This window comes from Mauremys reevesii, linkage group 5 (genome assembly GCF_016161935.1).
Source record: "Mauremys reevesii isolate NIE-2019 linkage group 5, ASM1616193v1, whole genome shotgun sequence".
NCBI classification, from domain to species: domain Eukaryota; kingdom Metazoa; phylum Chordata; order Testudines; family Geoemydidae; genus Mauremys; species Mauremys reevesii.
This window is the reverse complement of record NC_052627.1, coordinates 156,425-173,291: the sequence shown is the minus strand read 5'-3', so window position 1 is coordinate 173,291 and position 16,867 is coordinate 156,425. Positions and strand designations below refer to the sequence as shown.

The following is a 16,867-nucleotide window of genomic DNA, read 5'->3' as shown; positions in this document are numbered from 1 at the left end:
TTGATCCGTGAGGCACAGAAATCGATCATGGCTTATGGACTAGATAATCCGTATGTACAGTCTATCATTGAACAGGTATTTGCTGGCCAAGCAATGTGTCCGTATGATGCGATTAAGCTAGCTGACATGCTTCTTACACCTACACAGAAATTGTTGTGGAAAGATGATTGGGCTAAGAGAGTTGACTTGGCTCTTGTCCGCAATTTGGATTTACCGGATGATGATCCTCGGCGCGTGGCCACTGCTGATGTGTTTTTGGGAGCCGGTCGCTTTGTTGACCCGCATTTGCAAGCCCGCCTCGATCCCCGGATCCTGCAGCAGTCGCAGGAACTGGCTTTGGCTGCCTTTAAAGCGGTGCCCCAGATGGGAAAGCCGAGCCCTCCCTACGCTAAAATTATGCAAGGCCCATCGGAACCGTATTCCACCTTTTTGGATCGCCTTCGAGAGGCTATTGATAGATCTCCTAATCTGACGCCAGAGGCCAGAACTGCAGTTGGACTTGATCTTGCAACCCAGAATGCAAATCCCACTTGCCGCCGTATATTAGCCACCTTGCCCAAGACTGCGACCCTGATGGAAATGATTGAGGCATGTGGTAGGGCCGCTATGCTTGAGGAGACGGATAAGGCAGCAATTCATGCTAAGGCACAGGCCTCTGCACTGGCCGTGGCGTTACAACCCCTGCTCGGGCGACAGCGGGGGGCTAGAAAACCTACCCGGCCAGCCGGCCTGTTTTGCTGCGGAAAACCCGGGCATTTCCGGCGGGACTGCCCTATGCAAAATGAGCAGCGGGCCTCTGATGTGTTACCTGAAGCTGCAACTGGCGCTTGCACACGATGTGATAAGTTTGGACATCGCGCCGCCGACTGTTGGGCGCGTTACAAGAAGGATGGAACACCACTGCCGGGAAACGGATCACGGAGCGCCCCTCGGAGGAGCGCGACGACACAAGTGCCTCCAACCAGCAACCCGGCTGCCTGGAACACCTCACCGGAGCAACCCGTGGCAGTGCCGGAGTGGATTTGGCCACAGCGACAGATGTAGTTTTAGAGACTGACGAGGTTCAAGTTCTTCCTTCCAACACCGATGGTCCATTAGGATTTGGCCTGAGTGCCCTTTTGATTGGCCGTTCGTCAACATCGAAACAAGGTATTTTTGTTTTGCCTGGCCTTATTGATGCCGACTATATGGGGAATATTGGGATAATGGTACGTGCCCTTTGTCCCCCTGTGACTATAACTGCTGGTACACGTCTTGCTCAGTTAATACCTTTCAAGGGATGTGTGCCCCGATCGACCCCGATTGACCGCGGGTCTCGAGGGTTTGGATCCACTTGCCCTCCCCAAACTGCCTTTGCTATGGACATCACTTTGCGCAAGCCCACCCAAACTGCTCGGCTTCAGGGATCCGATGGGCGGCAGATCACTCAGGAAGCTCTTATGGGGGATACAATGCAGAGTGGGGTAACTGAGGCACCTGTGACGACAGAGGTAGAAGATACTGTGTTTACCTTGGAATCAGAGCCCACTGAAGCGGTTGCAGCTGAGGCCCCCATGCAGAATGATGTAGGAGATGCGCCATCTAACCTAGTATCAGAATGCCCAGGGGCAGTTGTAAATGGGGCCCCTCTACAGAGCGCCATGTGTCCTCAAGAACTGCCTGTGTGTAGAAAGGGAGACGAAGAGGAGCAAGAGAATTTAGCTGTGCAGCTGGCAGATACTGGCTCACCCATTTTTAGTACTGAAAGCTCTGGGGCTCAAAAAACATTTGTGCCTGTTACAGCTGCAGCAATTGAAGAACAAATCATTGCAGAAACTGTAACATCTATGGAAACCTCAGCTGAAACTTTAAAGCCTTTAGAAGCAGTGCCTGGAAAACTATTTCCTGAACTAGTCCAAGATATTACCACTGCTCATTCAGGATTTGAGGCTGCAAACAGTAGGACTGAAGAAACTGCAACAGTGTCAGTATTAGAGATGACTGCTGCAATGGTGGATGGAATGACTGAGAAAGCAACAAGATGTACACACCCTGAGCCCCTGGAGAACAACTGCTTGTTAGCTGTGCCAGGATCCCGTTTGTTTGATCCTCCCTGATTGATTTAATTGATTGAAATAATTTTTGCTTTGCCTGAATGTATAGGATGGTGTCCTGATAATTTCCCCCGTAGAACTTGAACCACGATGGTGGTGGAACAGAAGAAAAAACACTCACATCATTGATATTGCCAATGTCTAGAAATTCCTGACTAAAAGGGCATTGAGAACTGACCCTGGTAAAGAAGCAAAGAATTGCACACTGGCAGGAAAAAATTTGGGACTCCTGCTAAAAAACTGTGGTATTGATTGGATTTTGGGGTTTATTTTACAGGCTGCACCCTGTGTTGTGGAATTTTTTTTTAGCATGTATTGCCCTCCCTAATTGGATTGTAAATGATATTACCCCCCCATTACTACCCCTGTTTTTTAGAGCCTAATTGTTTTTTGTTTTTAAAGTTTGAGAAAACTCAGCCAAAAGATTTGTTGAGTATTCTCAAAGGGGGGGGGGGGATATGGTGTTATTTAGGCATAAATTTAGGTAATTTGGGAGAATGGCTTTGAATTTATGTGACCCAAAATACCTTTATGTAAAGTGCTTTGGATCGGGCCCAGGCAGGCACGCAATAGATAGAGAACTTGATGAGGAAAAAAGGATCGGGCCCAGGCGGCGGGCAACAGACAACAAGCTTGGAAAACTGGTTGATAACCTTGAGGGTGTAGTTGATAGAGAAGGTAATTAACTACTAGCGAGTAATGTTAGGCAGAGTAAAAGTTAACTCTGTGATTGCTAGAGGGAACAGCAGTTGAATTTTGCAAAGTTGCTAAAGAGTAAAGTTTTGGTGTTTTTGAAATGTTTGTAAATAAATTTAGGTAAAGATATTAGTTTGTAATTGTTTGGCTATAAATAATTTTGTTGTATTAGCTGAAGAATGTATATAGTGCTATGTAATTGTAATTGTATTAGGCTACGGGCATATAAGTGGTGATTTTTTTTTGTGTTTAAAAGTAGAAGTTAATAGTAAGAACCCTTAAGCTGTGAATGGCTTTGAATTCAGAAGTAAGTCAGGATGCAATTGTATTACTGTAAATGATTTAATTGATGATGTAATTTTTTTTTGCCTGATGGTACTAAGGGTATTTGTATATTGTATGTAATGATTGCTTGCCCAGTAGGGGTAGTTTTGTTTTGTTTTTTAGATCTTAAGAAAATTGGTGTTAGCTGCATAGCATTTTATGTACCATGCATTTATTTATAGAGTTAAATTTATGTTCTGTGTCTTATGTTTGTTTGTTTGTTTGTTTTTCTGGCCAGAATTGTCTTTTGCGTTTTATGTGGTTTATGTTGTGTTTTTTCTAGGACCCCCCCTCCCTCAGTGTCAGTTTGATCGCCTGACATCTGAGGGATGATTTGGTAATAGAAGTTTGCCACAAGTTGGTGTGCTATAGAGAAGGGGGGAATCCTGTAGAATTTACACCATTTATTTGTTGTGCTTTGTTTTTGTTTGGTGTTGTTGGGGTTATGTTAAGAATTGCATGGTTATATAGGTTGGTTTTATAAAGTTTTAATTTTGGTTTGTGATAGATTGTAGTGTTATGATGTTATGAGTTGGGAATGTTTTGCTTATGCCTTTTTTTTTTTTTTTTTTTTATTTTGAGAAAAGGCGGGAGATGTGGGAACTTGGCAGATAAGTATGTGAGAGCTGAAGTGTTTAGACTTCAAGGTCGAGGCTAGTTTTTATCTGCTGGTAGGCAGTAAATAGGATGATAAGTCAAACAGGTGTTAGGATGATAATTACCCTATGGGGTTACAGCTGCGGCTGTGTAAATTTTGTTAACCAATTAGCAACTGCTTGCTTGCCTGCTTCAAGAGTATAAAGATGTATGCTGGAGAGAAATAAAGAACCTTTTGCTGCCAATCAAACTGACTGAAGAACTTTGTTCATATACGCCTGCGATGCAACAATAGTGGACCACAAGCTAAATATGAGTCAACAGTGTAACACTATTGCAAAAAAAGCAAACATCATTCTGGGATGTATCAGCAGGAGTGTTGAAAGTAAGCCACGAGAAGTAATTCTTTCACTCTACTCGGCGCCGATAAGGCATGAGCTGGAGTTTTGTGTCCAGTTCTGGGCACCACATTTTAGGAAGGATAGTGGACAAATTGGAGAAACTCCAGAGAAGAGCAACAAAAATGATTAACTGTGTACAAAACATGAGCTATGAGGGAAGATTGAAAAAACTGGGTTTGTTTAGTCTGCAGAAGAGAAGACTGACAGGGGATGTGATAACAGTTTTCAAGTGCATAAAAAGTTGTTACAAGGAGCAGGGAGAAAAATTGTTTTCATCAACCTTTGAGGACAGGACAAGAAGCAATGGGCTTAAATTGCAGCAAGGGAGGTTTAGGTTGGACATTAGGAAAAACTTCCTGTCAGGGTGGTTAAGCAATGGAATAAATTGCCTAGGGAGGTTGTGGAATCTCCATCTCTGGAGGTTTTTAAGAGCAGGCTAGACAAACACCTGTCAGGGATGGTCAAGAAATGAAACTTAGTCCTGCCCTGAGTGCAGGGGACTGCACTAGACGACCTCTCGAGGTCCCTTCCAGTCCTACAATTCTATGGTACCAGAGCAATAGTTGGACATTTCCTTACAATTCTCAGTGCAGACAAGGCCTATGAGTGGGAGCGAGGATCTCCTGTCAGTGGCTCCAGGCTAAAATCCTCAAGCAAATACTGATGGCTGTTCAGAGGTGGCCACTTGAAAAGAGGCGATGGGTCTCTTGTCACTTACCCTGCTACAGCGTAGTGTCTCCCTTTCTTCCTGCAGAGAGAAGGCAAATGTCAGTGAATGCAGCTCCCAAGGCAGGAACCGACTCCAATCTGTGTCCGCAGCTCAGAACCAGGGCCCCAGGCCCAGCACAGACCCCTGGCGCTCAGTAATGGACTCAAGGACTGAGGCGCTCATGATCGGCAGGAGAGAAAGACACAATGAGCCAGTTTCCAAAGACCTCAGTGCACTGGGTGCTGAGCTCTTCAGAAAACCTAGCCTCATATAAATTGTAACCCCACCCAGTTTCTGGGTCTGGCCCTCCAGCAGCTCCCATTGGGGGTCGTTAGCTCAGTCCCGCAATGGGGGCAGTTACACTGCACTGACACTGGCTCCTGTACTGCTGTTGTCCTTAGGCGGGTGTGCAGGGAATCCCCCCATCCCAGGCTCTTTACCTGGGCATTTCTTTTTCCAGACGACTACTCCGATTATACCACCAATCAGGACAGCTGCAGTGATAACTCCAGCCACAATGGGAATCAGAGTGTTATTTGGTTCTGAAATGGAATGGAGAGAATGATCAATGGGGAAAAATGTCCCCTCCCTCCAAAAAACAAAACAAAACAAAACAAAACCACCCTTTCATCCCACTGCAGGGATCAGTCAGTCAGCTCCCCAGGTTAGGGCTGAGTCCTGCAACCCTCCACCTCTTCCAATGCAGCTACCATGCATTGCACCCCACCATGGAAAGTCCTGGACACAGCCTCTACTACTTCAATTCATAATAAATATGTAGCACTTAAAATAGAAGACTTTTAGAACATTAATCAATCCTCATAAACCTTTGTGTGGGGGAGGATGGATGTCAGTATCATCTCTAAATTGGAAGGGGGAAAGACTTGCTGAAGGTCACACAGAGAGTCAGGGCAAGAGCCAAGAATTGAACCCAGGAGTCTTGGCTCCCAGCCCCTAACCTCATCTTGACCACGTTGACTTTCATGACTAATGGAACACAGTAGCATGCGATTCTGGTGACAAACTGGAAACTGACCTCAAAGCTCTGGATTTCCCTGCCATGACTGGAGTTATAGACACAATGCGTGTTTTTAGAGGAGGCAGGAATTGAACAGGAAAGGATAGAGATATTTTAATACTGTTCTTGGTTTATATAAACCTGTTAAATCCTGAGTTCTCTATATACATTTAGTTTCATTAATCAGCTTCTCTTGTTGTCTGAAAGAGGCACATAATACTGAAAAATGAAAAATATTTCTACAAGAATAAGGAAATGTGGTTTATGACACAAAAATTGGCAGGGGACGTGGTAGCAGGATTATGATGTGAAACCATCTGATGACCAGATTTCCAGTGCAGGCTGCCCTTTTAGAAATGGTTTGCACTTCCAAATGCTGCATTATTCCACATCTGAATTAACCAAGCAAAAAGATGGCTGGAAGGCAGCTCCATGTGTAAAAAATACTTCCAAGACTTTCTTGTGCTAGGGGCATAGGAGACTCTCGCTGCTGATGCAGGACTCTAACCTGCCTCCTCGCTCCATTCCAAGGCCACACCCTCTCTTCCAGCATCACTGCACAGAGAAACAAGCTGCTCCCAACATTAAACATCTCTCTCTGGCCACATGGGTAGAATGAAGGGCCCCCAGAGCTGTGTTTCTGAGAACCTGCTCAAGTTGAAAATGGGCTGGAAGCTGAAGCAAGACAAATTCTGACTGTAAATAAGGGGCAGATTTGAGCTTCCCCTGGGATGTGGTAAATTCTCCATCCCTTGGAGACTTTACATCTGGAATGGGCATCTCCTTCTGAAGGATCAGATCTAGTTTGCCCACAGGCTACCAGGTTGGTCCCTGGTGTGATTCCCTGCCCTGGGCTATGCAGGAGCTCAGACTGCTCTCTTCCAGCCTGAATGTCTCATTGTTAATCTTCTCCTTTCAGAGACACTGTATTGCTGAGACGTATCCAACAGCCCCAGAAGCAGCAACCTGGAGAGCAAGGCATGAGCCCCAGGCACTGTGGGTCCCAACTCTAGCACAAGAACTTGACTGCAGAGGGACGGGGCCAAAGGGGACAGGGCCTCACAGACCCTCAGGAAATTCCAGCTTCAGCTTATACATCGAAATGAGAATTTTTCAGGGGTTGAGAGTAATAGATTCCCCCTCTCCCACTAGGAACACAGACACACACACAAACTCCTTACCCCAGGGGACAGAGAGTGGCTCTAACAGGCTTTCATGCTCCACATGACATGAATAATTGGCTTTGATCGTGGGGTCAATCTCCATTGCCACCCAGGTCTGGTAGGTCCCGTCCCCACTGGGTAGGATGCCTTCAGAGTAGGTCTCCTGCTGTCTGCTCTCCCCATTTCTCAGCCAGGTCACGGTGATGTCCCGTGGGTAGAACCCACTGACCTTACAGGAGAGGGTGGTGAGGCCGTCATGAGATGCCCTGTCACTCACTCTAGCTGTTGGGCGCACTGGGAAAAAGACAAAATTGAAGTTAGTTGTTTTCAAGGTCTAATCCAGGCAGCCTTTGCTGGAGCTTTGCAGCATGAAATTCTGAGACCCCAGCAGTGGGAGAGGATGAGAGTCCATGAGACGGAATCCCTCTGATGAGAGAGAACCACCATGTTAGAGAATTTCTGTGCCGAATTCACAGCATCAGCAATGGTGAATCCTGAATCCAGGTCCCTGACCAAATTCTATTAATGTGGTAACCAGAAGCCTCTGCTCCCAGCCACAGTGACACAAGTACCTTGAAAGGCTTCATTAAGCTCCAGATACAGGTGTCAATCATATGCTAGGTTTGTGCCCATCTCCTCACAGTCCCTGGATATGAAAGAGGAAATAATCTTGCCCTAGCCATGGAGCAAAAAATGAACTAGATAAACTGACCAATTAAAGATGGAAAGGACCCGTTTAACAAAAAGTGACACACAGTGCTAAATTGCCCCTCAAACTAGTTAATATTAATTGGCTAATTTCTCATAGGTTGTTACCAAAACTATTTACCCCAATATTATGGATTTCAAAGGGATTTAAACTTATGCTGAAAATCAATTTCAGCAGCCTCTTGGTACTGAAATATAAATTACATTGCTGTGTATGGATTTTTCTTCTTGGCATTTGTAAAGTTGGACAAGGACAAAATAATGTTCTGCTGAGGTTTGTGAGAGAAATAAGCAACTAGTATAATTGTTGCAAAAAACTGGGTACAAATTTCAAGTAACTTTGAACAGCAAGCGCAAACTGTTTGAGAAGGGAAAGATTAGGGTGTGTAATGATGCTAACTAATCTGGGAAATTTGTGTCCATGGTAACAGACATCGGTAATAGTGAGTTAACATTTTGAAGCTGACTGCACTGCAACTGTCCTCCTGCCATGGAACAGTAAAGTATTTAACCTCTTCCCTTCTATGTTTGTGCTGATTAATCTTTAACTAAAAAGCTTTGGTAATAAATTTGACTGAGTGTGATTATCTGATGTCTTATAGATAAAAGAATCAAGTAATAAGTAAGAAAGCATTGCAGCAAAGGTAGGTCTTGAGAGGGAAAACTTTAAGGACAAGGGGAGCCTTCTTCCACATTAGTATGGGGAGGGGAATTCCATGAGTAGGGGATGGCATGGAAGGAAGCACATAGATGACTGTTGGAGAAGTTTGGACAAAGAGGCAACAAGGACAAAACTACTGTCATTGGTGGAACATAGGGGCTGGATGTAACACAAGAAATATGATGGTGCAGACAATGAATGAGGAAGAATTACATGGTGAATGAAGCTGGTGTCCATAGAACTGGTGGCACTTCCATAATTAAGGTGGTGTGGAGCTTTCTCTACAGACTCTATTTCTCAGAGTGCTCCAACATGCACACGCACAGGCAGATTGCCTTGATAACGCTGCGCCACACCAGGGGAAAGAGGTAGAATTTGTGGTGTGAATTTGGACTCATTTGGTCAAGTGGCTCTGGAGATGCAGCTTCTCTACAGTGAGCTGCTTTTAATACTTTCAATTTCTTACCTTTTTTTCCAGCAGAGCTGGGGGCGGGGAGGGGGGGGAGAAGGGGTTGTTTCCCCACCCATCCCTGGTGCAAGGTTAGCTGAACGGCCCCCTACCCGCCTGCTCCATTTTGGAACTGGGGCTAAGGAATGGAGATGTAACTAGTAGTGACCTCCTGGGTGGCGTTTATCCCCCTGACTTACCTTTCCTCTGTAGAGTCTCCTTCCCATACTCTAGAGAATTTCTTAGCCAGGGGATACATTCCTTCTCCAGGTAGTATTTCCACTGCTGGTTGTTACATATTTCAGCATCCCATCTCCTCTTGGTGATCTGAGCCCCAATATCTGCTGCTACCCAAGTCATGGTCTCCATATCGAAGGTAAGAAAGTCTCGTCCGTCATATGAATCCTGGTGAACCCCCTGAATGATGCCGTCTTCCCGGAGATCACAGCCTTGTATCATCTGGATAATGTGAAACCCTGAAACACACAGGCAGGACCCCGGGAGCTGGGTCAAGATCAGAGCAGCTGAGGGTCAGCAGCAGCCTCTCTGAAAATCTCACCAAGACCCCACTGCAGATAGCCCAGTGGGTCCTCCCCTTGCTACCGGGCCCTCCCTCGAGCCCTCCCTCCCCTGAGAAACGGAGTTCCCCCTTATGCTGTTAGGCCCTATACCCTGCCAGCTCCTTTCAGGAGGGAACCCAAACCTACAGGAGTAACTCATTGCTGCTTATTCTTGTACGCTCCCTGCAGCGGGTGCAGGGCGGCACGACCCCAAAGGGAGTACTCCAGATACTGCAGGGGTCTGTCCCCTCCAGCTCTCTTCTGCTCTCTGAGGATCCCCCCAGTTCTGGTAGTCAGGGTCATTGTGGAGAAGAGAGGGAGTGCAGGGGGTCTGTACCCCACTCTCTCCTGCGCTGGTTGTATTAATTTTGCAGGGTCCTCAGGGTCACTTGGTCCCTCACCTCCTCCATTCACAGCACCCCCATGTCCCTGTGGGGAGGGGGTACAGGAGGTGTCCCCCACACTAACCTCTGTACTGGTTTAATGACCTCACAGGATCCCCAGGGTCACTCTGTTTCCCTGCCCCATCTCCCCGTGCCCCCAACTCAATCTAGGAACGGCAAAGAACCAACTTCGGATGCTTGGCCTCTTTTTCACATGGCCACTGTCTCAAGGTGATTCCCTGTAAGGATCAGACCACTGACAGCCCTTAGTTCAGCTGGACGCCATTTTCCCACAGCCAGGCTAATCATCACAGCAACGGCCCCCATCTCGCACACAACCAAGACCACGCTTAGTTAATACAGCCAGGAGGCAGGGAGGGAGACTGGGGTGGGAGAGGGGAGAGATGTTGGGATGGAGACAAGAAGGAGAGTTTAGGGGACAGGAAGGCTGTAGTGAACAGAGGACACTGTGGGGATCACAAGGAAGACTGAAACGTGTGGGGAACGGATCAGACCCCTAGCTTGGCAAACAGGGCAGATTGTGGTTGAACAAAAATAACCCACACAGGGTCCCAAATATTTTCACCCCTCCCCACCACTCGCATTAGATACATCGAGGTAAATGCCTTGATTTTCAGCAATGACTAGTGATTATGGTTGCCCAACAGAGACCTTTTAAGGATGCCTGATCAGAAAGTGGGAGCACCTGGCATCTGCATATCAGACACCCCAAAATCACTAATCAATTTTGGAAAAATGTATGACAAGGGATTAAAATACAATTTGGTGTCACAGCCATAGGTGAGAGCCAAGCGCACTAAGCTGTGTCACAGAATCATGTACCCAACACATTTCAGGAGCCTCTAACAAAGTGGCTAATGCACTCTCCTTAAACGGTTTCCCAGAATCAGCTGGTTAAAATTGTCCTTGTAGTCATTTTAGTCCTTGAAATGTGGAAAACACTGTTTAGTTCTTCATGTAATTAGTAGTAAAATTAGAGGTGCATGTATCTTATTAACTCTGTTTTCCTAAACCTCCAGGAAGAAATCCCAGCCAGTGTGGACCCGACCTGAACCAGGCTGACCAGCATCGTCTGTGATTTGTGGGCTGTGTGATAAATAAGGAGAGGTAGCACCCTTGTGTAACTGCCCAACCATTCAGTTAGTTATAGAATCCTCCTTAGCAGCTGTACCCTAATTGCCTTACCTGTAAAGGGTTATGAGGTAAACTTAAAATGAGCCATTACACAAATTGAATCTACTTCCCCATGTTAAGTATCCTCACACCTTCTTGTCAAACTGTCTGAAATAGGCCATCTTGATAATCACTACAAAAAATTTTTTTCTCTTCCTGACAATAGCTCATCTTAATTAATTAATCTCTTAGAGTTGGTTGGGCAACTCCCACCTTTTCATGTTCTCTGTATGTATATATATCTCCTTACTATATGTTCCATTCTATGCCTCTGATGAAGTGAGCTGTAGCCCACGAAAGCTTATGCTCAAATAAATTGGTTAGTCTCTAAGGTGCCACAAGTACTCCTGTTCTTTTTGAAATGAGTTGGCACCTGACCAGGGGAACCAATAAGGAAGCTGTACCCTTTCAAATTGGGGAAACTGCTGGGTGTGTGGGTCTTTCGTTCTCTAGGGGGAGAGGGACAGAGGGCAACAACCAGGCTGAAAAGTTTGAGCCAGGTATACAAATCATCAGCATCATACCTAGAAACTACTCATTTGGAACCACAGATGTAAGCAGATGTTTGTCTAATGTCTCAGAAGTGAATCTGGAATTAGATCAAGCACAGAGAGGACTCATTGGTCAGGAAAATGTTTCTCTGGAGCAGATTCATAGAATTGTAGAATCATAGAATATCAGGGTTGGAAGGGACCTCAGGAGGTCACCTAGTCCAACCCTCTGCTCAAAGCAGGACCAATTCCCAACTAAATCAAAGATTAAAGTGGATGGTCAGGTTGAAAGGAATAGGTAGATTCCCTAACTGAGAAAGGAAAAGGTAGATTTTTGATGGGTGATGGAAATTATTGGGTAGTACAGCTTGTAAAAGTAAACCTGGAAAAGGTAGCAGTAATTTGCTGGAAGTTGTTCAGTGTAGTGTGAAGAGCAGCAGTTTATCTGTTGGGAGTGGTAATGTGCCTGGTAAGGAAGCTGCCCCACTCTCCCAGTATTTGTCTGTAACCAGCCCTGTGTGCTGGGACAAGAGAGAGGAAGGCAAGGAAAGTCTGGATGAGCCTAGGCAGCCTTGTGAGCTGGTGGATTTGTCTAATGAGCAGTTTGGGAAGGGAAGGATAATGGAAAATGAGTGTCCCTATCCCTTACCTGTTACCTGTGTGGAGAATTGTAACAGTGAAGGGAACGTACCTGTGTCTGTTAGGGGTACTGACTTGCCTATGAAGCAGTTGTCTGTGAACAGCCGTGTGTGCTGGGACAAGGGAAATAATATCCCAAGCTCTGTGTCTGTTAAAGGGAAAGGTTTCTCCAACTTTGTCTGTGAAGCAGACAGAAAGTGCTTCTCCGTTTATGCTACTTGACAATTTATCAGTGGTCCCAGAGTTGATTTTGGATTTGACTAAAGCCCAGGGAGGGAATGGTCCTAAGTTTGTGTCTGCTAGGGAGAATGACACTGTAACTAGGTTGCATCCAGTTCGTGTCAGGGCAAAGTCCCAGAGACTAGACAATGCTGGTGCTTTTATTTTGCCTGTTGCTAATGTGTTGCTGGGAAAGGGGGTAGCAACTCTGTCTAATCAAGTTGATACCCTAGCTGGGGAACAAGGAAAGCATACAGGTAATTTGGTTGTATTATCCACTGACAGTGTGGAAACTTGCAATGAGGAGGAAATGATTCCTAAACTTATGTGTGTTAAGCCTGACAACTTGCATGTTGCCAGTGAGGTGAGAAAAATTGCAAAGGGAAAGAGAGTACCTCTAACCTTTTGTCTAGTAAGTCTGTGAGCTTCCCTGAAAGGGGATTGTGTAGGAATCCGCCTGGTGGGCCAAAGGTGGTTCTGAATGTAAGTGAAACTCGGGAGCTGGTAGTGGCTCAGCAGAGCAATGCTTCTGTGGAGCATGGTAAAGGTGAATTGGTGCTTAGAAAGATTCCTGAAGAGAAAAATTTTCAGGGTAGTCTTTGCAAGAAGTGAGGAAGTGATTTAATCAAGAAAGTTTCAGTTCCTAACAGCCAGAAATTTTCTGTTGTGAATGGATCCACTGACTTTCCTTTTAAAAGATCCAGTGGAAAAAGATAACTTAATTTTGCAAAGGGAAGCCACCGGGTAACCCTAAAATGCCAAAACCCAATGGTATTAAGCAAAAGGCGTGGCATAACAGAAATGCTTGTAGATGGACACTTGCAATGGATTTGTTGTTATTGCTAATGGTGATTTTGGTAACTAATGTGTTGCTAATACCAAGAACTGTAAAAATATACAATGTGCATGATCTGTTGGAAAAACCCTTGAACATGTTAAGAGGAATGCATGAGCACATACTTTATGTTAAAAGACCCTGTGATACTGATGTTTCACAGGTTTCAGAATGGTAGCTGTGTTAGTCTGTGTCAGCAAAAACAACGAGGAGTCCTTGTGGCACTACCTGCCGGATCCACGGGTAGTAATCGATCTATCGGGGATCAATTTATTGTGTATAGTGTAGACACGATAAATCGATCCCCGATCGCTCTGCCGTCAACTCCTGTACTTCATCGTGGCGACAGGCGGAAGCGGAGTTGACGGGGGAGCGGCGTCAGTCAACCCCACGCCGTGAGGATGCGAGGTAAGTCGACCTAAGATATGTCGACTTCAGCTACGCTATTCTTATAGCTGAAGTTGCGTATCTTAGGTCGATTCCCCCCCCTCCCCAGTGTAGACCAGGCCTTAGAGCAGGGGTTGGCAACCTATGGCATGCATGCCAAAGATGGCACGCAAAGCGATTTTTAATGGCACGCTGCTGCCTGCCGGGACTCCAGTGTGCCATTAAAAATCCTGCCCGGCACGGCAAGCCGCTGGCCCCTCCCCTGGAACCCTGCTGCCACGCGCACAGCGCTCTGGGGGGGGGCAGGGCTGTGCGCTCCCGTGGGGCAGCGTATCTGTCTCTGCTTGGAGCCTCATGGTAAGGGGTCCGGGGCCGAGGGGGTTGGATAAGGGGTGGAGGCAGTCAGAGGACAGGGAGGAGGGTGGGTTGGATGAGGGGTGGGATCCCGGGGCTGGTGGTGGCTAGGGGTGGGGTCTCTGGAGGGCAGTCAGGGAGCAGGGGGTTGGATGGGGCATGGGAGTCCTGGGGTTTGTGAGGGGCAGCGGGTGGATAGGGGTCAGGGCAGTCAGGGACTGGGAGCAAGGTGGGTCCGGGGGCAGTTAGGGTGGGCGGGGTCTCTGGAGGGGTGGTCAGGGGACAAGGAGCTGAGGGGTTGGATGAGTCGGGAGTTCTGGGGTCCTGTCAGGGGCAGGGGTGTGGAGGGGTTGGGGCAGGCAGGGAGTGGGGAGGGCTTGGATGGGTTGGGAGTTCTGGGGGTCCTGTCAGGGGGCGGGGGGCAGTTGGATAGGCCTGGGAGTCCTGGGGGTCTGTCTAGGGGTGGGGGTGTGGATAAGGGTCGGGGCAGTCAGGGGACAGGTAAGGGGTAGGATCCTAGGGCGGTAGTCAGGGGACAAGGAGCGAGGGACTTGGGTGTTCTGAGGGGGGTGGTCACCCAGCCCTCTGCCCTGAGCCCCGCCCCCCCGCACCTCCCCAGGCCCCTGCCCTGGGCCCTGTACCTCCCTCATACACACCCAGCCCTCTGCTTGACTTCTTCACCCCCCCTCCACGACCCCAGCCCTGACTCTGGCACCCCCACCCATACCCAGCCCCCCCTCTGCCCTGACATCTGCACCCCCCTCACCTGCCCCCAGGTGCCGGTGGATGGAACCCCTGAGTGGCAGTGGGCTAAGCCACAGCCCGCTGCTGGTCTGGGGTTCTGGCTGCTGGACCCTTGCCAGACGGGGTCCCGGCCACAGGCCCCACTCAGCCCGCTGCCGGCCTAGGTAAACAGAACCCCAGACCAGCAGCGGGCTGAGCGGGCCGGTGGCGTAAGATCAGCATTTTAATTTCATTTTAAATGAAGCTTCTTAAACATTTTGAAAACCTTGTTTATTTTACAATACAACACTAGTTTAGTTATATAATATATAGACTTACAGAGAGAGACCTTCTAAAAAACATTCAAATGTATTACCGGCACGCGCAACCTTAAATTAGAGTGAATAAATGAAGACTCGGCACACCACTTCTGAAAGGTTGCCGACCCCTGCCTTAGAGACTAACAAATTTATTGGGGCATAAGCTTTCGTGGGCTAGAATCCACTTCATCAGATGCACGGAGTGGAAAATACAATAGCAGGTATAAATAAATTGTTCTGATTTACCAAAAAATCTCTTCTCCCAGGGCTGCAAGTGCTCAGACCCTGCCACCCAATGGGCTCGCCACCTGCTGCAGTGACATAGGCAGAACCAGATGGGTCAGTCACTCACTGGGAATGGATTGGCCAGCTACACTGCAGAGCCCACATGCTGAGATACCATCCATACTGACCATGTGCTTGATTGTTTGTTTGAAAAGTGTTACAGGTTAAAGAGGCACCGGGGTCCTGGGAGGGACTCGGGCCAGTAGCAAACAGCCGGCCTGCAGAGGGCGCTCCGGGCTGGAATAGAGCTAATTCCCCAGAGCAACCAGTAGGAGGCGCCGCAGGGGTGAGTCGAACCCGTTACACGTGGTGGAGAATGTGGGCATAGCGGTCCGCCCCTGATACAAGGGGCCAGGGCAAGGACTGTGGGACAGTTGCCCAGAAGCAGAGACTTGAGAGACAGTGGAGAAACTGAGGCAGGGAGTGATGGATCCCTGTTACACCAGGGTCTTCTATGCAGAGGCCCCAGATGCAGTCCCTGGTTGGGCCCCGGTGTCAGTGCCCCAGAGAAAGGGGACTGACCACCTGCAGGGGATCCGGGAGGCCCAACGGGACATGTGGGAGGTGCAGGAGGCCCTCCAGAAACAGTGGGGCCAGCTGGTACAGGAACAGCGGGCCCTGGTAAACCTCCTCAGGACGGAGTTCCGGAGGCGTGGTGGAGACGGATGGGAGAGGCGGAGAGCCGGGACCAGGAGGCCCGCGGCTGAGCGCCGGACATGTTATGCCTGTTTAAGGCAAAGACATATAAGGAGGGACTGTCCCTACTGGGTTGGGAGCAGGGTGCCTCACCCAGAGAAGGGGCAGCGGCAGGTCCCTCGGGCAGTCTGCCGGGTGAGGGAACCCAGGCAGCTGCCAGCATGTTGGACTTGTGGGCAGACGGGCCACTTCTGGAGGGACTGTCCAGGCCCAGAGAACATGATGCAGGGCAGCCCAGGGAAGGCTAGGCCCATGAAGGGACAGAGAAGGCCCAAGGCAGCGAGGAGGCAAGGAGCCTGCTGGGGCTGCCAGAAGCCGGGCCACATTAGGAGGCACTGTCCCCTCAAGAATGTTGAGGGTCGGCCAAGGGAGGTGTCTGGAGGTCCGGAAGGGGCCATGCTGGATCCAGAAAAGGTGACACCAGCGGAGATGGCAATCCTGGGGACCCCGCAGGAGGCTGGGACCCAGACCATCACCCCACCAGTCACCGAGAGAGGGACCCAGACGGAGTGGGCCCCGCAGGAGGCAGGAGCCCAGAAGAAACAGGTCCTAGAAACAAAATGGACCCAGGTGGTTATGGGACAAGCCACCAAGGGAACCCAGACCCTGAGGGAAGAGGGCCTGGGGGACTCAAACCTGCAAGCACGGTTTGAAGCCGCGGAGCGGGCCCTCCGCGAGTCTGAAGCGAGTGGAGTGGAACTCGCTAAAGACTATGCAGCTGTCGTAAAGGAGGAGGTCCGCTTGAGGAAGCTGTTGCAGGAATCGGAGAAGAAGCGAGTGGCACTGGAGGAACATGGGCGGCTGAGCCAGGCCAAAAAACCTCCCTATCCCCAGGGGTGGGGGTTTTAAGGGGGGAGGTGTGTAGCAGGGTAGATCCCTGCTCCGGGTTTTTAAGGGGTTTGAAAACGGCTTGGCAGGGCTTGAGAGCTGCTGCTCTCAAGCTGGGCTGATTGGGGAAGTAGC

The 16,867-nt window shown here is 48.5% G+C and overlaps 1 protein-coding gene across 4 annotated transcripts in view; it reads right to left on the bottom strand.

The window, feature by feature from the left end:
• The window catches only part of LOC120405620 (major histocompatibility complex class I-related gene protein-like), a 54,395-nt gene that overhangs the window by 22,721 nt on the left and 14,807 nt on the right, over positions 1–16,867 (bottom strand). For 2 of the 4 annotated variants that reach the window (XR_005598724.1, XR_005598725.1), the window contains exons 2-5: positions 9,019–9,294; positions 7,020–7,295; positions 5,261–5,362; positions 4,691–4,859 (exon numbers count right to left, since the gene is read on the bottom strand). Coding sequence is in view for 2 of the 4 variants with exons in the window: in XM_039539275.1 (XP_039395209.1) it covers positions 4,834–4,859; positions 5,261–5,362; positions 7,020–7,295; positions 9,019–9,294 (680 nt within the window). In the remaining 2 variants the exon portion in view is untranslated. The remainder of the gene's footprint in view (positions 1–4,690; positions 4,860–5,260; positions 5,363–7,019; positions 7,296–9,018; positions 9,295–16,867) is intronic. The other 2 variants (XM_039539275.1, XM_039539274.1) reach the window with 1 other exon arrangement.